This window comes from Zonotrichia leucophrys, chromosome 3 (assembly GCF_028769735.1).
Source record: "Zonotrichia leucophrys gambelii isolate GWCS_2022_RI chromosome 3, RI_Zleu_2.0, whole genome shotgun sequence".
Taxonomy (NCBI): domain Eukaryota; kingdom Metazoa; phylum Chordata; class Aves; order Passeriformes; family Passerellidae; genus Zonotrichia; species Zonotrichia leucophrys.
Window position 1 is genome coordinate 113,630,232 of NC_088172.1, and position 22,033 is coordinate 113,652,264.

Below are 22,033 nucleotides of genomic sequence, written 5' to 3' on the forward strand. Positions count from 1 at the left end.
ATTCCCAAAATTCCTTCCTGGATCCCAAAATTCTCCTCCAATGGGATTGAAGCTCCCTGGATCCCATCCCAAACCATTCCGGATTCCGGGATTTCAAGGAGACTCCTCCGCTTTGTGCCCCCTCATTCATTGGATGCAGCAGAATTAAATTTTAATATTTAAATTTTTAAAATTTAAATGTTTCAATTTTAATATTTAAATTTTTAAAATTTAAATGTTTCAATTTTAATATTTAAATTTTCAAAATTTAAATGTTTACATTTGAAATATTCACCAGGCTGGACTAACATTGACACAGACACAGAAAAAAAAATTTGAATTTTTTGAGTTTTTTCGGATTTTATCCACTCAAAACAAGGATATAAAATTTCGAGGCAGGAATGAAGGAATTTTAGGAATTTATCTGGATATTTCTGTTGTTTTCTGAATATTTTATTTTATTTTATTTTATTTATATGCATTTCTGTTATGTCCTGATTATTATGTTATATTATATTGTATTGTATTGTATTATATTATATTATATTATATTATATTTGCATTTCTGTTATGTTCTGATTTATTTTGGGGATGGAAAAGGGAAGGGAGAAACTCCCTGGAATCCCCAATTCCTTTAAATCCATTTAATCCTTGCCCGGCTCCTGATTTCGCTTCTCCTTTGTTGAAATGATTTAATTTTCATCATCAATCCCAAAATAGGTTTTAAATAGATTTATTAATAAGAGAAAACAGAATAAATAGGTTTTAAATAGATTTATTAATAATGGAAAAGCAGAATAAATAGGTTTTAAATAGATTTATTAATAACAGAATAAATAGGTTTTAAATAGATTTATTAATAACAGAATAAATAGGTTTTAAATAGATTTATTAATAACGGAAAAGCAGAATAAATAGGTTTTAAATAGATTTATTAATAACAGAATAAATAGGTTTTAAATTGATTTATTAATAATGGAAAAACAGAATAAATAGGTTTTAAATAGATTTATTAATAACAGAATAAATAGGTTTTAAATGGATTTATTAATAACAGAAAAGCAGAATAAATAGGTTTTAAATAGATTTATTAATAACAGAATAAATAGGTTTTAAATAGATTTATTAATAACGGAAAAACAGAATAAATAGGTTTTAAATAGATTTATTAATAATCCAGAACAGATTTTTCATTTCTAAAAATGCCATAAAGCCATCAATCCTCAAATTCCGGAATTCTCAGTAATTCCCACATTTCCAACCACAAATCCCCCTGGAAATGGGCCCAGCCAAGGCTCCCAACCCCACAGAACTTTGCTTTTATTTTTGACTTTTTTTGCCTCTTTTTGGTCCAACTTGTTGGGGAAAATCATAAATATATTATAATAATTATGTTATTATATAATAATAATAATTATATAAGTGCATTTTCATATAACATAAGATTAATATATAATTATTAATATAATTATATAAATATTTACATAGATATATGTAATAAAAATATATAATTATTATATAGAATATGTTATACATATAATTAATATATTATATAGATGTATTCCTATATATTATTAATATAATTATATATACATAGTTATATTATTATAATATTATATAAATATACTATTATATAATCATAATATAACATTAGTCTATAATTAATATAATTATATAAATTTATTATATAAATAAATTTATATATTATAGCTATTTTATAAATTAATATATAATCACTATTTGTTAACTTAATATAATATATAAATATATATTTACTTAAAATAATGTATATTTATATATAATTTATATTATACATATTATATACATTATATATAATATATATTATACATATTATACATATTATATATAATATAAAATATATAATGTATAATATATAGTATATAATATGTAATAAAATAAAAAAAAATAAATATATAATATATAATATATAATATTAATATATAATATATATTAAATATATATATTAATATATATTAAATAAATATAATAATTATTACACATTATTACTATAATTATATGAATATACTCTTATGACTACATTATTATTATTGTTATTATTTAGTTCTATTATTCTGATATAATTATAATTGTATCATATTATAAATACGATTGCCTGGCAGAAAATTTTGAGAATATGGAAACCAGATTGAAATGAAGGCAAACTTTTTATTTTATATAATATTTTATATAATATTTTATATAATATTTTATATAATATTTTATATAATATTTTATATTATTGATATATTTTATAATATTTTATAATATATTATATATATATTTTATTAAATATATTTTATAATATTTTATATGATTGATATATTAAAACTATACTAAAAGAACAGAAGAAAGGATTTGATCAGCAAGGGGAAAAATGGAATTATAAAACCTTGTGTGATTCCAGCTGCCTGTGATTGGCCATTAATTAAATTAAAAACAACCAATCCCAGAGGCACCTGGTGCATTCCACAGCCACAGATAACAATTCTATAATTATAATTATATAACCCATGTTTGCATTTTGTTCCTGAGGCCTCTCAGCTTCTCAGGAGGAAAAATCATTAAAAAAAAGGGTTTTTCAGGAAATATCGTGGCTGTGCCGTGTGTGAATGCTGGAGGATTTGTGTCTTGGATTGTTGAATATTCTAATTAGAATTAGAACATTTATGGGATTGTAAGGGGAACCTTGATATCTTACCCTCTCATCCTCTCATCCTCGTTACCTTTAGGGTGTAAAATGTAACATAGTATGGGAATGTAATGATTCTTGTGGACTTTATGTAAATGCTACAGGATTTGTGTCTTAGATTGTTGAATATTCTAATGAGAATTAGAACATTTATGGGATTGTAAGGGGAACCTTGATATCTTACCCTCTCATCCTCTCATCCTCTTTATGTTTAGGGTTTAAAATGTAACACAGCCTGGGAATTTAATGATTCTTGTGGACTTTATGTGAATGCTGGAGGATTTGTGTCTTAGATTGGTTAGTGAGAATTAGAATATTCAACACGAAAGATTTATGGGATTGTAAGGGGAACCTTGATATCTTATCCACTCATCCTCTTCATGTTTAGGGTTTTAAAATGTAACACAGTGTGGGAATTTAATGATTCTTGTGGACTTTATGTGAATGCTACAGGATTTGTGTCTTAGATTGTTGAATATTCTAATTAGAATTAGAACATTTATGGGATTGTAAGGGAACCTTGATATCTTACCCTCTCATCCTTTCATCCTCTTCATGTTTAGGGTGTAAAATTTAACACAGCCTGGAAATTTAATGATTCTTGTGGACTTTATGTGAATGCTGTAGGATTTGTGTCTTAGATTGGTTAGTGAGAATTAGAATATTCAACACGAAAGATTTATGGGATTGTAAGGGGAACCTTGATATCTTACCCTCTCATCCTCTCATCCTCGTTACCTTTAGGGTGTAAAATGTAACACAGTGTGGGAATTTAATGATTCTGATAGGATGTGAATGCTGTAGGATTTGTGTCTTGGATTGGTTAGTGAGAATTAGAATATTCAACACGAAAGATTTATGGGATTGTAAGGGGAACCTCGTTCTCTTATCCTCTCATCCTCTTCTTGTTTAGGGTGTAAAATGTAACCCAGTGTGGGAATTTAATGATTCTTGTGGACTTTTGTAAATGCTACAGGATTTGTGTCTTAGATTGTTGAATATTCTAATTAGAATTAGAACATTTATGGGATTGTAAGTTCTCTTACCCTCTCATCCTCTCATCCTCTTTACCTTTAGGGTGTAAAATGTAACACAGCCTGGGAATTTAATGATTCTTGTGGACTTTATGTAAATGCTACAGGATTTGTGTCTTAGATTGTTGAATATTCTAATTAGAATTAGAACATTTATGGGATTGTAAGGGGAACCTTGATATCTTACCCTCTCATCCTCTCATCCTCTTTACCTTTAGGGTGTAAAATGTAACACTGTGTGGGAATGCAGTAATTCTTACAGGCTGTATGTGAATGCCGGAGGATTTGTGTCTTAGATTGTTGAATACTCTAATTAGAATGTTCAGCACAGAGGAACATTTATGGGATTGTAATGGGAACCTTGATATCTTACCATCTCATCCTCTTCTTGTTTAGGGTTTAAAATGTAACACAGTGTGGGATCTTAATGATTCTTGTGGACTTTATGTGAATGCTACAGGATTTGTGTCTTAGATTGTTGAATATTGTAATTAGAATTAGAACATTTATGGGATTGTAAGGGGAACCTCGTTCTCTTACCCTCTCATCCTCTCATCATCTTCATGTTTAGGGTGTAAAATGTAACACAGTGTGGGAATGCAGTGATTCTTACAGGCTGTGTGTGAATGCAGGTTTGTAGGATTTGTGTCTTGGATTGTTGAATATTCTAATTAAAATATTCAGCACAGAAGGAGATTTATGGGATTGTAAGGGGAACCTTGATATCTTACCCTCTCATCCTCTTTACCTTTAGGGTGTAAAATGTAACACAGTGTGGTGATGTAATGATTCTTGTGGACTTTATGTGAATGCTGGAGGATTTGTGTCTTAGATTGTGAGAATTAGAATATTCAACACGAAAGATTTATGGGATTGTAAGGGGAACCTTGATATCTTACCCTCTCATCCTCTCATCCTCGTTACCTTTAGGGTGTAAAATGTAACACAGTGTGGGAATGTAGTGATTCTTACAGGCTGAATGTGAATGCTGGAGGATTTGTGTCTTAGATTGTTGAATATTCTAATTAGAATATTCAGCACAGAAGAACATTTATGGGATTGTAAGGGGAACCTTGATATCTTACCCTCTCATCCTCTCATCCTCTTCATGTTTAGGGTGTAAAATGTAACACAGCCTGGGAATTTAATGATTCTTGTGGACTTTATGTAAATGCTACAGGATTTGTGTCTTAGATTGGTTAGTGAGAATTAGAATATTCAACACGAAAGATTTATGGGATTGTAAGGGGAACCTCGATCTCTTACCCTCTCATCCTCTCATCCTCTTCATGTTTAGGGTTTAAAATGTAACACAGTGTGGGAATTTAATGATTCTTGTGGACTTTATGTAAATGCTACAGGATTTGTGTCTTAGATTGTTGAATATTCTAATTAGAATTAGAACATTTATGGGATTGTAAGGGGAACCTTGATATCTTACCCTCTCATCCTCTCATCCTCTTCATGTTTAGGGTGTAAAATGTAACACAGCCTGGGAATTTAATGATTCTTGTGGACTTTATGTAAATGCTACAGGATTTGTGTCTTAGATTGTGAGAATTAGAATATTCAACACGAAAGATTTATGGGATTGTAAGGGGAACCTTGCTCTCTTACCCTCTCATCCTTTCATCCTCTCTCTCTCATCCTCTCTCCCACTCTATTTCTCTCTCTCTTTCCCACTCCATTTCCCCTTCTCTTTACTTCTCTCTCTTTCCCACTCTCTTTGCTTCTCTCTTTCTCACTCTCTTTATTTCTCTCTCTCTTTACCTCTCTCTTTACTTCTCTATTTCTCTTTCCCACTCTCTTTATTTTTCTCTCTCTCATTCCCACGCTTTATTTCTCTTTCCCACTCTCTTTATTTCTCTTTCTTTTTCCCACTCTCCTTATTTCTCTCTCTCTTTACCTCTCTCTTTACTTCTCTCTCTCTTTACTTCTCTATTTCTCTCTCTTTCCCACTCTATTTTTCTCTCTCTTTCCCACTCTCTTCATTTCTCTCTCTCTCTCCCATTCTCTTTATTTCTCTCTCTCTCTTTCCCACTCTCTTTATTTCTCTCTCTCTTTTCCCCACTCCGTTTATTTCTCTCTCTCTCTCTTTCCCACTCTCTTTATTTCTCTCTCTCTCTTTCTCACTCTATTTCTCTTTCCCACTCTCTTTATTTCTCTTTCCCACTCTCTTTATTTCTCTCTCTCTTTCCCTCTCTCTTTATTTCTCTCTCTCTTTTCCCCACTCCGTTTATTTCTCTCTCTCTCTCTTTCCCACTCTCTTTATTTCTCTTTCCCACTCTCTTTATTTCTCTCTCTCTCTTTCCCACTCTCTTTATTTCTCTCTCTCTTTCCCTCTCTCTTTATTTCTCTCTCTTTCCCACTCTCTTTATTTCTCTCTCTCTTTTCCCCACTCCATTTATTTCTCTCTCTCTCTTTCCCATTCTCTTTATTTCTCTTTCCCACTCTCTTTATTTCTCTTTCCCACTCTCTTTATTTCTCTTTCCTGCTCTGCTCTGTGTCCGGCAGCTCCCAGCCGGTCCCCGCACTTGGCCCTTGGCCACAAACCCCAAATTCCCCCCCTGCCTTCCGAGATTGTTGGGAAGGATGAAAATTTGACCAGAAAGTCTCCCAGATCTGTGGCTCAGCAGAAAGATTTTTAAATGCAGAGTCTGATGAAGGAGCAGAGATGGAAGCAAGTTTTGATACAGAAGAAAAGAATTACTGATAACCAAGGAGGCAGAGGGTGTGTTAGTTAGAGGGGGTTTTTATGGCTCAGAGCAAAGGATAAACCCACCCCAAACAAGAAGATGTTTTTACCAAGCAGAAAGAGAGCACAGGCAAACAAGGCAGCAAAGGTGCAATTAGAAAAAAGGTCTCAGAATTTTCCACTGCAAGAAAACTGAAAAACAACTTATAATATATTAACTTTTAGTGATTGGAGAACAGTAACTTGGATATGGTAATTACAGGAGTTATGATGGGCTGTAGATAAAGGTTAAGGTGTAGGCTTACAGGCTCTACTGTATGAAGATGCTCAGCAAAGAAACGTCTATAATGCACTGTAACCAAAATAAAAGTCTATAATGCACTGTAACTGAAGAAAAGTCTATAATGCACTGTAACTAAAATAAAAGTCTATAATGCACTGTAACCAAAACCAAAGGGTCTCCAGGCCTGCCCACAGCTGGAGCACAGCTGTGGGCACAGCTCTGTCACCCACAGCCCTGGGCTGCTGTAACACCTCAGACAGAATAAACTGCATTTTGGGTACAATAAACTGAATTTTGGATTCAATAAACTGCACTTTGGAGAGCCCCCAGAGTCCCACATCTCTGATTTAGGCTGTTACAATGGCGCCCAACGTGGGGCACCATCAGTAAGAGCCTGAATGAGGGATGTGGGTCTGCAGGCCTGCCCACAGCTGGAGCACAGCTGTGGGCACAGCTCTGTCACCCACAGCCCTGGGCTGCTGTGACCTCTTGGATAGAATAAACTGCATTTTGGATAGAATAAACTGCATTTTGGATAGAATAAACTGAATTTTGGATACAATAAACTGCATTTTGGAGAGCCCCCGGAGTCCCACATCCCTCATTTTGGCTCTTACAAGAGAACTCTCCATCCATCCATCCCAGCCATCCCACCCCTGACATTCCCACACCAATTCCCGTTTTTTTGTTCTTTTCCCAGGAGTTTTTCGAGGCACCGGGATCCATCCCACCCCTGACATTCCCACACCAATTCCCGTTTTTTTGTTCCTTTCCCAGGAGTTTTTCGAGGCACCGGGATCCATCCCCACCATCCCACACCAATTCCCGTTTTTTTTTTTGTTCTTTTCCCAGGAGTTTTTCGAGGCACCGGGATCCATCCCCACCATCCCACACCAATTCCCATTTTTTTGTTCTTTTCCCAGGAGTTTTTCGAGAACCCGGCGTTCCGGCCGGACGGGCTGAAGCTGTACCCCACGCTGGTGATCCACGGCACCGGGATCCATCCCACCCCTGACATTCCCACACCAATTCCCGTTTTTTTGTTCTTTTCCCAGGAGTTTTTCGAGGCACCGGGATCCATCCCACCCCTGACATTCCCACACCAATTCCCATTTTTTTTTGTTCTTTCCAGGAGTTTTTCGAGAACCCGGCGTTCCGGCCGGACGGGCTGAAGCTGTACCCCACGCTGGTGATCCGCGGCACCGGGATCCATCCCACCCCTGACATTCCCACACCAATTCCCATTTTTTTGTTCTTTTCCCAGGAGTTTTTCGAGGCACCGGGATCCATCCCCACCATCCCACACCAATTCCTGTATTTTTTGTTCTTTTCCCAGGAGTTTTTCGAGGCACCGGGATCCATCCCCACCATCCCACCCCTGACATTCCCACACCAATTCCCCAGTTTTTTTTGTTCTTTTCCCAGGAGTTTTTCGAGGCACCGGGATCCATCCCCACCATCCCACACCAATTCCCGTTTTTTTGTTTTTTTCCCAGGAGTTTTTCGAGAACCCGGCGTTCCGGCCGGACGGGCTGAAGCTGTACCCCACGCTGGTGATCCGCGGCACCGGGATCCATCCCACCCCTGACATTCCCACACCAATTCCCGTTTTTTTTTTGTTCTTTTCCCAGGAGTTTTTCGAGGCACCGGGATCCATCCCACCCCTGACATTCCCACACCAATTCCCGTTTTTTTGTTCCTTTTCCCAGGAGTTTTTCGAGAACCCGGCGTTCCGGCCGGACGGGCTGAAGCTGTACCCCACGCTGGTGATCCGCGGCACCGGGATCCATCCCACCCCTGACATTCCCACACCAATTCCTGTATTTTCTGTTGTTTTCCCAGGAGTTTTTCGAGAACCCGGCGTTCCGGCCGGACGGGCTGAAGCTGTACCCCACGCTGGTGATCCGCGGCACCGGGATCCATCCCACCCCTGACATTCCCACACCAATTCCCGTTTTTTTTTGTTCCTTTCCAGGAGTTTTTCGAGAACCCGGCGTTCCGGCCGGACGGGCTGAAGCTGTGCCCCACGCTGGTGATCCGCGGCACCGGGATCCATCCCCACCCCTGACAATCCCACACCAATTCCCGTTTTTTTTTTTGTTCCTTCCCAGGAGTTTTTCGAGGCACCGGGATCCATCCCCACCATCCCACACCAATTCCCGTTTTTTTGTTCCTTTTCCAGGAGTTTTTCGAGAACCCGGCGTTCCGGCCGGACGGGCTGAAGCTGTACCCCACGCTGGTGATCCGCGGCACGGGGCTCTACGAGCTCTGGAAGAGCGGGCGGTACCGCAGTTACCCCCCCAGCACCCTGGTGGACCTGGTGGCGCGGATCCTGGCCCTGGTGCCGCCCTGGACGCGCGTCTACCGTGTCCAGAGGTAATTCCCAACTGGAATCCTCTCCATGCTGCGCCGGGAGCGATTCCGGCCTCAATTCGTTAATTACGGCCCCGTCTGACTCGGCCTTCGTTATCGCCCTTGGGCACTGCCAGGGATTCTCTGGGAATTCCAGCCCAGCCAGGAATTCCTTCCCCAATCCCATTTTCCCATCCCAATGATTGGCTGGATCCCATGATGGATAGTGGGATGGGTCCCGTGATGGATAATTGGATGGATCTCATGATAGATAATTAATTGGATGGATTCCGTGGTGGATAATTGGATGGATCCCATGACAGATAATTATGGATCCCATTATGGGTAATTAATTTGATGGATCCTGTGGTGCATAATTAATTGGGATGGATCTCGTGATGGATAATTGATTGGCTGGATCCCATGATGGATAATTGGGTGGATCCATGATGGATAATTGGATGGATCCCATGATGGATAATGGATGGATCTCGTGATGGATAATTGATTGGATGGATCCCATGATGGATAATTGGGTAGATCCCATGATAGATAATCAATTTGATGGATTCCGTGATGGATGATTAATTGGATAATGGGATAGATTCCATTATGGATGATTGAATGGATCCCATGATGGATAATGGGATGGATCCTGTGGTGGATAATTAATTGGGTAGATCCCTTGATGGATAATGGGATGGATTCCTTGATGGATAATTGAGTGGATCCCATGATGCATAGTGAGATGGATCCCATCATGGATAATGGATGGATTCCATCATGGATAATTAATTTGATGGATCCCATGATGGATAATTGGGTGGATCCCATAATGGGTAATGGGATCGATCCCATGGTGGATAATGGGTGCATCCCATGACGGGTAATTAATTGGATGGATCCAATGATGGATAATTGTGTGGATCCCATGACAGATAATTATGGATCCCATTATGGGTAATTAATTTGATGGATCCCGTGGTGCATAATTAATTGGGATGGATTTCGTGGTGGATAATTGATTGGATGGATCCCATGATGGATAGTGGGATGGATCCCATGATGGATAATTAATTGGATGGATCCCTGGATGGATAATTGGGATGGATCCCATGATGGATAATTAATTGGGTGGATCCTGTGATGGATAATGGGATGGATTCCTTGATGGATAATGATGGATCCCTTGATGGATAATTAATTGGGTGGATCCTATGATGGATAATTAATTGTGTGGATCCCATGATGGATAATTAATTGGCTGGATCCCATGATGGATAATTAATTGGTTGGATCCCATGATAGATAATTAATTGGGTGGATCCCATTATGGATAATTAATTGGATGGATCCTGTGATGGATAATTAATTGTGTGGGTTCCATGATAGATAATTAATTGGATGGATTCCGTGATGGATAATTAATTGGATGGACCCCAATATGGATAATTAATTGTGTGGATCCCATGATAGATAACTAATTGGATGGATTCCGTGATGGATAATTAATTGGATGGACCCCAATATGGATAATTAATTGTGTGGATCCCATGATGGATAATTAATTGGATGGATCCCATGGTGGCTAATTGGATGGATCCCATTATGGATAATGGATGAATCCCGTGATGGATAATTAATTGGATGGATCCCATGATGGATAATTAATTGTGTGGGTTCCATGATGGATAATTAATTGTGTGGATCCCATTATGGATAATTAATTGTGTGGATCCCATGATGGATAATCAATGAGACAGGTCCCATGGTGGCTAATTGGATGGATCCCATTTTAGATAATTAGGTGGATTCTGTGATGGATAATGAGTGGATCCATGATGGATAATTGGATGGATCCCATGGTGGCTAATTGGATGTATCTCATGATAAATAATTAATTGGATGGATTCCGTGATGGATAATGGGATGGATGGACCCCAATATGGATAATTAATTGTGTGGATCCCATGATAGATAACTAATTGGATGGATTCCGTGATAGATAATTAATGAGATGGATTCCGTGATGGATAATTAATTGGATGGATCCCATGATGGATAATTAATGGGATGGATCCCATGGTGGCTAATTGGGTGGATCCCATGATGGATAATGGGTGGATCCCATGATGGATAATTAATGGGATGGATCCCATGATGGATAATTAATTGGGTGGATCCCATGATGGATAATTATTGGGATAGATCCCACAATAGATAATTAATTGGGTGGATCCCATTATGGATAATTAATTAAATCAGGATTTAGGGATAAATCGAAGCTTCTAAATTATTAAAAATTAATTTTTGCTCAAAATTCTGTTGATTTTCAAGGATAGAGAAAGTGAAAGGGTTGGGAAGCATCGATGGGAAAGAGGCAGGAGTGGGAATGGAGATGGGATGAGAGGGAATCCAGGGAAGTTTGAGATCCAGAATGAGAGGGAATTCTGGGAAATTTGACATCTGGAATGGGAGGGAATTTTGGGAAATTTGACATCTGGAATGAGAGGGAATTCTGGAAAATTTCACATCTGGAAGGAGAGGGAATTTTGGGAAATTTGACATTGGGAATGAGAGGGAATCCAGGGAAGTTTGAAATCCAGAATGAGAAGAAATTCCGCAAAGTTTGAAATCCAAAATGAGAGGGAATTCGGGAAATTTGACATCTGGAAGGAGAGGGAATTAATTTAAATTATTTAATTTATTAAATTATTTAATTTAATTTGAATATAATTACATTATATTTCAATTCTTTTATAATAATTATATTATTTTTAAAGTATTTATATTATTATAAATAATTATATTATTATAGATCATTACATATAAATTTATATTCATTATTTATATTTATATTTATATTTATATTTATATTTATATTTATATTTATATAAATTTATATTCATTATTATAAATAATTATATTGTTTTAAATTATTTAATTTAAATTATTTAGTTTATTAAATTATTTCATTTAATTTAAACATAGTTATATTATATTTCAATTATTTTATAACAATTGTATTAATTTTAAATATTTATATTAGTATTATAAATAATTTTATTATTGTAAATTGTTATATATAAATTTATATTCATAATTTATATTCATTATTTATATTTATATTTATATTTATATTTATATTTATATTCATTTATATTCATTTTTTTTACTCTTAATTAAATCTCTGATTTTTTTCTGTTAATTTTTCTTCATTTCTCATTTTAATTTTTCATTTGGTTTTTTTATTTCCTTTTCAACCAAACCTCGAAATCCAACAGGAATTGGGGAAATTTGGGGATTTTGACCTGGGGATGTTTTTGGGTGGATTCTCTGTGATTTGAGCTAAAATTTGAATTTTCCTGGTGGTTTTTTGAGCTAAAATTTGAATTTTCCTGGTTTTTTTTTTGAGCTAAAATTTGAATTTTCCTGCTGTTTTTTCTGAGCTAAAATTTGAATTTTCGTGATTTTTTTTATAAAATTTGAATTTTCTGGTGTTTTTTTGAGCTAAAATTTGAATTTTTCCTGTTTTTTTTTTTTAGGATATCCCAATGCCTGTACTAAATTTGAATTTTCCTGGTGTTTTTTTTAGCTAAAATTTGAATTTTCCTGGTGTTTTTTGAGCTAAAATTTGAATTTTCTGTTTTTTTGCAGGGATATCCCAATGCCCTGATGAGCTAAAATTTGAATTTTCCTGGTGTTTTTTTTCAGTTAAAATTTGAATTTTCCTGGTGTTTTTTTTGAGCTAAAATTTTGAATTTTCTGTGATTTTTTTGAGCTAAAATTTGAATTTTCCTGGTGTTTTTTTTGAGCTAAAATTTGAATTTTCCTGGTGTTTTTTTGAGCTAAAATTTGAATTTTCCTGGTGTTTTTTTGAGCTAAAATTTGAATTTTCCTGGTGGTTTTTTTGAGCTAAAATTTGAATTTTCCTGGGTTTTTTTTGCAAAATCCCAATTTTCCTGGTTTTGAGCTAAAATTTGAATTTTCCTGGTGGTTTTTTTGAGCTAAAATTTGAATTTTCCGTGTTTTTTTTGAGGCATAAAATTTGAATTTTCCTGGTGTTTTTTTAACTAAAATTTGAATTTTCCTGGTGTTTTTTTTGAGCTAAAATTTGAATTTTCCTGGTGGTTTATTTTTTGAGCTAAAATTTGAATTTCCCTGGGTTTTTTTTGAGCTAGAATTTGAATTTTCGTGATTTTTTTTGAGCTAAAATTTGAATTTTCCTGGTTTTTTTGCAGGGATATCCCAATGCCCCTGGTGAGCTAAAATTTGAATTTTCCTGGTGTTTTTTTGGGCTAAAATTTGAATTTTCCTGGTGTTTTTTTGGAGCTAAAATTTGAATTTTCCTGGTGGTTTTTTTGAGCTACAATTTGAATTTTCCTGGTGTTTTTTTGAGCTAAAATTTGAATTTTCCTGGGTGTTTTTTTGAGCTAAAATTTGAATTTTCCTGGTTTTTTTTGCAGGGATATCCCAAATGCCCCTGGTGACTAAAATTTGAATTTCCTGTGTTTTTTTGAGCTAAAATTTGAATTTTCCTGGTTTTTTTTGCAGGGATATCCCAATGCCCCTGGTGAGCTAAAATTTGATTTTCCTGAGTTTTTTTGAGCTAAAATTTGAATTTTCTTGGTGTTTTTTTGAGCTAAAATTTGAATTTTCCTGGTGGTTTTTTTGAGCTAAAATTTGAATTTTCCTGGTGTTTTTTTGAGCTAAAATTTGAATTTTCCTGGTGTTTTTTTGAGCTAAAATTTGAATTTTCCTGGTGGTTTTTTTGAGCTAAAATTGAATTTTCCTGGTGGGATTATTTGAGCTAAAATTTGAATTTTCCTGGTGGTTTTTTGAGCTAAAATTTGAATTTTCCTGGTGGTTTTTTGAGCTAAAATTTGAATTTTCCTGGTTTTTTTTTTGAGCTAAAATTTGAATTTTCCTGCTGTTTTTTCTGAGCTAAAATTTGAATTTTCGTGATTTTTTTTGAGCTAAAATTTGAATTTTCCTGGTGTTTTTTTTGAGCTAAAATTTGAATTTTCCTGGTTTTTTTTTGAGCTAAAATTTGAATTTTCCTGGTGGTTTTTTTGAGCTAAAATTTGAATTTTCCTGGGTTTTTTTTTGAGCTAAAAATTTGAATTTTCCTGGGTGTTTTTTTTGAGCTAAAATTTGAATTTTCTTGTGTTTTTTTGAGCTAAAATTTGAATTTTCCTGGTGGTTTTTTTGAGCTAAAATTTGAATTTTCCTGGGTTTTTTTTTGAGCTAAAATTTGAATTTTCCTGCTGTTTTTTGAGCTAAAATTTGAATTTTCCTGGTTTTTTTGCAGGGATATCCCAATGCCCTGGTGAGCTAAAATTTGAAATTTCCTGGTGGTTTTTTTTGAGCTAAAATTTGAATTTTCGTGTTTTTTTGAGCTAAAATTTGAATTTTCGTGATTTTTTTGAGCTAGAATTTGAATTTTCGTGATTTTTTTTGAGCTAAAATTTGAATTTTCCTGGTTTTTTTGCAGGGATATCCCAATGCCCCTGGTGAGCTAAAATTTGAGATTTTCCTGGTTTATTTTGAGCTAAAAATTTGAATTTTCCTGGTTTTTTTGAGCTAAAATTTGAATTTTCCTGGTTTTTTTTTTTTTGAGCTAAAATTTGAATTTTCCTGGTTTTTTTTTTGAGCTAAAATTTGAATTTTCCTGGTGTTTTTTTTGAGCTAAAATTTGAATTTTCGTGATTTTTTTTTGAGCTAAAATTTGAATTTTCCTGGTGGTTTTTTTGAGCTAAAATTTGAATTTTCCTGGTGTTTTGTTGAGCTAAAATTTGAATTTTCCTGGTGTTTTTTTTGAGCTAAAATGTGAATTTTCCTGGTTTTTTGCAGGGATATCCCAATGCCCCTGGTGAGCTCCGGGGTGGAGCACGGCAACCTGAGGGAGCTCGCGCTGGCCAGGATGAGGGACCTGGGCACGCAGGTCAATTAGCAAAATTCATTAATTAATAATAATTTAAAACGTTTATTCCGTGGTTTATCAGTCATTTCTATTGATTTGTAATAAAATACAATGAAATGTTTAATTGTTATTCCCATTTTCCCCAATTTTTTCCCACATTTTTTCCTCATTTTACCCCCTTTTTTATCCTTTTTTTCCCCTTTTTTTTTGCCAACCCCCTTCCCATTTTCCCCATTTTTTCCCCATTTTCCCCCCTTTTTTTTGCCAACTCCCTTCCCATTTTCCCCAATTTTTCCCACTTTTTTGCCCCATTTCCTCCCCTTTTTTATCCTTTTTTCGCCAACCCCCCTTCCAATTTTTTCCCCATTTTCCCCTGTTTTTTATCCTTTTTTATCCTTTTTTTCCCCTTTTTTTTTTCCAAACCCCTTCCCTTTTTCCCCATTTTCCCCCCTTTTTTCCCCCTTTTTTTCCCCTTTTTTCCCCTTTTTTTTTGCCAACCCCCTTCCCATTTTCCCCATTTTCCCCATTTTCCCCTGTTTTTTATCCTTTTTTCCCCCTTTTTTTTTGCCAACCCCCCTTCCCATTTTCCCCATTTTTTTCCCAACTTTCCCCCTTTTTTATCCTTTTTTTCTCCCTTTTTTTCCCCTTTTTTTGCCAACCCCCCATTCCCATTTTCCCCATTTTTTCCCCATTTTTTATCCTTTTTTTCCCCTTTTTTCCCCTTTTTTTTGCCAACCCGCTTCCCATTTTCCCCATTTTTTCCCCATTTTTCCCCATTTTTTATCCTTTTTTATCCTTTTTTCCCCTTTTTTTTTGCCAAATCCCTTCCCATTTTCCCCATTTTTTCCCCACATTTTTTCCCCATTTTCCCCCTTTTTCCCCCTTTTTTATCCTTTTTTCCCCCTTTTTTTTGCCAACCCCCTTCCCATTTTCCCCATTTTTTCCCCTTTTTTTCTCCCTTTTTTGGAGCAGGATTGGAGCCCTGAAATCAGAGGGAAAAGAGGGGAAAAATTCCTTTTAAAATTCTCCTCCATTTCCCATTCCCACACGTTTAAATGAGGGAAGAGCCGGGGAGAAACTCTGAAATCTGAATCCCATCCCAAAGAATTCCGGGATTCTGGGATCCAGGATCCATCCTGAGGGGTTTTTATGGGATTTGGGGATGGAAAAGGGAAGGGAGATCCCAAATTCCCAGGGAATTCCCAAAATTCCTTCCCGGAGAGGAGCTGGGATGGGGATGGATCCAATGCCAGGCTGGGAATGGAGGGAATTCCCTGGGAAAGGGGAAATGGGATTGGGGAAGGAATTCCTGGGATATCCCAAAAATCCCCAAATCCCAACCCAAACAAATCCCAAAAAAATTCCCAAAAAAACCCCTCAAATTTGGGCTGGAATTTTCCAGAATTTTCCCATGCTCAGATTTTCCCGTTTTTTCCCCCAGTGCCGCGACGTGAGGACGCACGATTTCTGGAATTTCCTGGAATTTTCCGGAATTTTCTGGAATTTTCCAGAATTTCCCATGCTCAGATTTTCCCGTTTTTCCCCCCAGTGCTGCAACGTGAGGACGCGCGATTTCTGGAATTTCCCGGAATTTTCCAGAATTTTACGGAATTTTCCAGAATTTCCCAGAATTTCCCATGCTCAGATTTTCCCGTTTTTTCCCCCAGTGCCGCGACGTGAGGACGCGCGATTTCTGGAATTTCCCGGAATTTTCTGGAATTTTCCGGATTTTTCCGGAATTTTCTGGAATTTTCCAGAATTTTCCAGAATTTTCCGGAATTTCCCATGCTCAGATTTTCCCGTTTTTTCCCCCAGTGTCATGACGTGAGGACTCACGATTTCTGGAATTTCCCGGAATTTCCCGGAATTTTCTGGAATTTCCCGGAATTTTCTGGAATTTCCCGGAATTTTCCGGAATTTTCCAGAATTTTCCAGAATTTCCCATGCTCAGATTTTCCCGTTTTTTCCCCAGTGCCGCGACGTGAGGACGCGCGATTTCTGGAATTTCCCGGAATTTTCCAGAATTTTCCAGAATTTTCCGGAATTTTCCAGAATTTCCCATGCTCAGATTTTCCCGTTTTTTCCCCCAGTGCCGCGACATGAGGACGCGCGATTTCTGAAATTTCCCGGAATTTTCCGGAATTTTCCAAAATTTTCCAGAATTTTCCGTAATTTTCCAGAATTTTCCATGCTCAGATTTTCCCGTTTTTCCCCAGTGCCGCGACGTGAGGACGCGCGAGGTCGGGATTCAGGAGATCCACCACAAAGTGAGGCCCTACCAGGTAAAAAAAATCCCAATTTTTGGGAATTCCTGAGGAAAATTCCGGGATCTGTGGATCCGCACTGGGTGTGGGGGGTTTGCACTTCCGTAAAATTCACATTTCTCCTTTTTTCCCCATAAAAATGGGAATTTTGGGAGTTTTGGAAATCCAATAACGCCCTGTGGGTGTTGGGAGGGAGAATGGGGAATTTTGAGATTTTTTTGGTGGAATTTTCATGGTTTTTAGGCAAAATGTGTCTATATAAATATGGATTTATATAGGGAAAAATGTGCATTAAAATCTATATATGGAGATATAAATATAGATTTAAATATAGATATAGATATAAAATAAAGTTATATAAATATAAATAGACATCATACATTTCTATTATATTAATTTTATATATTATATATTTATATAACATATATATTACATTCTATATATAATGTATGTTATACATAATAATACAATATATCTGCATATAATTGAAATTTTTTAAAAATTGAAATTTTGGGAAATGTGTATATATAAATATGGATTTATATGTGAAAAAATGTGCATTAAAATTTATATATATAGATGTAAACATAGATATAAACAAATGTAAAAATATAATTATAGATATAAATATAAAATTAAAATTATATAAATATAAATAGACACACATTTCTATTATATGTGTATTATATATTATATATTTATATAACATATATGTTATATATAATGTGTGTTATACATAATAATACAATATATCTGCGTATAATTGAAATTTTTAAAAATTGAAATTTTGGGAAATCCAATAACGCCCTGTGGGTGTTGGGAGGGAGAATGGGGAATTTAGAGATTTTTTGGGAGAATTTCCACAGTTTTTGGGCAAAATGTGTCTATTTAAATATGGATTTATATGTGAAAAAATGTACAAAAACCCTCCAAAATTCCCAAAAAATCCCCCAAAAAATCTCCAAAATTCCCAAAAATCTCCCGATTTTTCCCGGATCCGAGGCTGCCCCGGCTCCCGGGAAATTGGGAATTTTTTCCCGCGTTTCTGCCGGATCTCATTTGAATTGCAAATGAGGGGAGGGCGGGCTCATCCCGGGCTTTTCCAAGCGGAAAATTCCCTTTGTCCGGGCAGGAGCAGGAATCCCGGGAAAAGCGTTTTTCCATGGATGTTTGGGGGGATTTGTGAACAACCAACATCATCCCCTGATGGGAAACGGGATCCTGATTAATTAATTAATTCGTTAATTAATTGCTGTTTGCTCTGAGCATATTTATGGATCCACGGAATTGGCTTTGCTGTCACATTTTCCTTTTTAACTTCCTTGTCCGTCCTGTTCCCATCCCAGGTGGAGCTGATCCATCAGGATCACGCGGCCAATTCCAAATTCCCATTTAAATTCAGTTGCCTTTAGGGAATCCCTTCCTGTCTGCCCATATTAACGGATCCACGGAATCGCCTCCCATTTCCCATTTCCCATTTTCCCTCTTTTCCTCCTCCTCCTCCGCCCCGTTCCCGTCCCAGGTGGAGCTGATCCATCAGGATCACGCGGCCAATTCCAAATTCCCATTTAAATTCAGTTGCCTTTAGGGAATCCATTCCTGTCTGCCCACATTAACGGATCCATGGAATCATTTCCCATTTCCCATTTCCCATTTCCCATTTTCCCTCCTCTCCGCCGCAGGTGGAGCTGATCCATCGGGATTATGTGGCCAATTCCAAATTCCCATTTAAATTCAGTTGCCTTTAGGGAATCCCTTCCTGTCTGCCCACATTAACGGATCCACGGAATCATTTCCCATTTCCCATTTTCCCTCTGTCTCCCGTCGCAGGTGGAGCTGGTCCGTTGGGATCACGCGGCCAATTCCAAATTCCCATTTAAATTCAATTGCCTTTAGGGAATCCCTTCCTGTTTGCCCACATTAACGGATCCACAGAACCATTTCCCATTTCCCATTTTCCCTCTTTTCCGTCCTCCTCCTCCATCCCATTCCTGTCCCAGGTGGAGCTGATCCATCAGGATCACGCGGCCAATTCCAAATTCCCATTTAAATTCAATTGCCTTTAGGGAATCCATTCCTGTTTGCCCATATTAACGGATCCACGGAATCATTTCCCATTTCCCATTTCCCATTTCCCATTTCCCATTTTCCCTCCTCTCCCATCCCAGGTGGAGCTGATCCATCAGGATCACGCGGCCAATTCCAAATTCCCATTTAAATTCAGTTGCCTTTAGGGAATCCCTTCCTGTTTGCCCACACTAACGGATCCACGGAATCATTTCCCATTTCCCATTTCCCATTTCCCGTCCCAGGTGGAGCTGGTCCGGCGGGATTACGCGGCCAATTCCAAATTCCCATCTGGAACCAAACTGGCTTTGGGGAATCCCTTCCTGTTTGCTCTGAGCCATATTTATGGATCCATGGAATTGGCTTTGCTCTCACATTTTCCATTTTCCCTCTTTTCCCTCCTCCTCCTCCATCCCACTCCCATCCCAGGTGGAGCTGATCCATCAGGATCATGCAGCCAATTCCAAATTCCCATTTAAATTCAGTTGCCTTTAGGGAATCCATTCCTGTCTGCTGTGAGCATATTTATGGATCCACGGATTTGGCTTCCCTCTCACATTTTCCTTTTTCCCTCCTTTCCTTCCTCATCCATCCAACTCCTGGACCAGGTGGAGCTGATCCATTGGGATTATGTGGCCAATTCCAAATTCCCATCTGGAATCAAATTGACTTTGGGGAATCCCTTCCTGTTTGCTCTGAGCCATATTTATGGATCCATGGAATTGGCTTTGCTCTCACATTTTCCTTTTCCTCCTTGTCCATTCCCTCCCATCCCAGGTGGAGCTGATCCATCAGGATCACGCGGCCAATTCCAAATTCCCATTTCCCATTTTCCCTGGCTCTCCCATCCCAGGTGGAGCTGGTCCGCCGGGACTACGTGGCCAACGGCGGCTGGGAGACGTTCCTGTCGTACGAGGATTCCGAGCGGGACATCCTGGTGGGGCTCCTGCGGCTCCGCCGCGGCTCCGCCGCCGCCTTCCGGCCCGAGCTCCGCGCCGGCGCCTCCGTGGTGCGCGAGCTGCACGTCTACGGCAGCGCCGTGCCCGTCAGCAGCCGGGACCCCGCCAAATTCCAGCACCAGGTACCCGAAATTCCCGGATTTACCTCGGCTCCCACCTCATTCCAGCATTCCATCCTCCTTACCTCACAAAAAAATTGGAATTTTATTTATTTCCCTCTGCTCCCAGCTCCTCCCAGCATTCCATCCTCCTTACCTCACAAAAAAATTGGAGTTTTATTTAATTCTGTTCATTTGTTCCAAGTTGGGATCAAACCAGGATGGGATTTGAGCTCCTTCATGCTGGAATTCTGTTGCTTCCCAACCTTTTGGGGTTTTTTCTCAATGGGATCACATTCCAGTCATAAAATTGGAATTTTGTTTAATTCTGCTCATTTGCTCCAAGTTGGGATTGAACCCTAGATGGAATTGGAGCTCCTTTTGCTGGAGTTCTGTTTTGGGTTTTTTTCCCAATGGGATCACATTCCAGTCATAAAATTGGATTTTTATTTCATTTCGCTCGTTTGCTCCAGGTTGGCATTGAGCCAGGTTGGGATTTGAGCTCCTGTTTACTGGAATTCTGTTGATTCCCAGTTTTTTGGGGTTTTTTTCCCAATGGGATCACAATCACCAACCGGGATCCCTCCAAATTCCAGCACCAGGTACCCACAAATTCCCGGATTTCCCTCGGCTCCCACCTCCTTCCATCATTCCATTTCCTTCCCCAAAAAATTGGAGTTTTATTTAATTCCGCTCGTTTGCTCCGAGTTGGGATCAAACCAGGATGGGATTTGAGCTCCTTCATGCTGGAATTCTGTTGTTTCCCATTTTTTGGGGTTTTTTTCCCAATGGGATCCCTCCAAATTCCAGCATTCCCAGATTTCCCTCTGCTCTCACCTCATTCCATCAATCCATCCTCGTTCCATCTCTTTCCCTCCCCAAAAAATTGGAGTTTTATTTAATTTCGCTTCTTTGCTCTGAGTTGGGATCAAACCAGGATGGGATTTGAGCTCCTTTTGCTGGAATTCTGTTGCTTCCCAACCTTTTGGGGTTTTTTCCCAATGGGATCACATTCCAGTCATAAAATTGGAGTTTTATTTAATTCCATTCATTTGCTCTGAGTTGGGATCAAACCAGGATGGGATTTGAGCTCCCGTTTGCTGGAATTTTGGTTTGGGTTTTCCCCAATGGGATCACGTTCAGCAGCCGGGATCCCTCCAAATTCCAGCACCAGGTACCCCCAAATTCCCGGATTTCCCTCTGCTCCCACCTCCTTCCATCATTCCATTTCCTTCCCCAAAAAAATTGGAGTTTTATTTAATTTCGCTCATTTTATTTGAGTTGGGATCAAACCAGGATGGGATTTGAGCTCCTTTTGCTGGAATTCTGTTGCTTCCCAACCTTTTGGGGTTTTTTTCCCAATGGGATCCCTCCAAATTCCAGCACCAGGTACCCACAAATTCCCGGATTTCCCTCTGCTCCCACCTCCTCCCAGCATTCCATCGTCATTCCCCAAAAAAATTGGAGTTTTGTTTAGTTTTGCTTCTTTGCTCCGAGTTGGGATTGAACCATAGATGGAATTGGAGCTCCCGTTTGCTGGAATTTTGGTTTGGGTTTTCCCCAATGGGATCACGTTCAGCAGCCGGGATCCCTCCAAATTCCAGCACCAGGTACCCAAAAATTCCCGGATTTCCCTCGGCTCCCACCTCATTCCAGCATTCCATCGCCA

At 37.9% G+C, this 22,033-nt stretch overlaps 1 protein-coding gene across 1 annotated transcript in view; it reads left to right on the forward strand.

Annotated features, from left to right (window-relative positions):
- Nucleotides 1-22,033, forward strand: part of ELP3 (elongator acetyltransferase complex subunit 3) — a 170,224-nt gene that overhangs the window by 122,298 nt on the left and 25,893 nt on the right. The window contains exons 10-13 of the mRNA XM_064710079.1: nucleotides 8,884-9,077; nucleotides 14,907-14,997; nucleotides 17,193-17,258; nucleotides 20,161-20,388. Of these exons, the coding sequence (XP_064566149.1) occupies nucleotides 8,884-9,077; nucleotides 14,907-14,997; nucleotides 17,193-17,258; nucleotides 20,161-20,388 (579 nt within the window). The remainder of the gene's footprint in view (nucleotides 1-8,883; nucleotides 9,078-14,906; nucleotides 14,998-17,192; nucleotides 17,259-20,160; nucleotides 20,389-22,033) is intronic.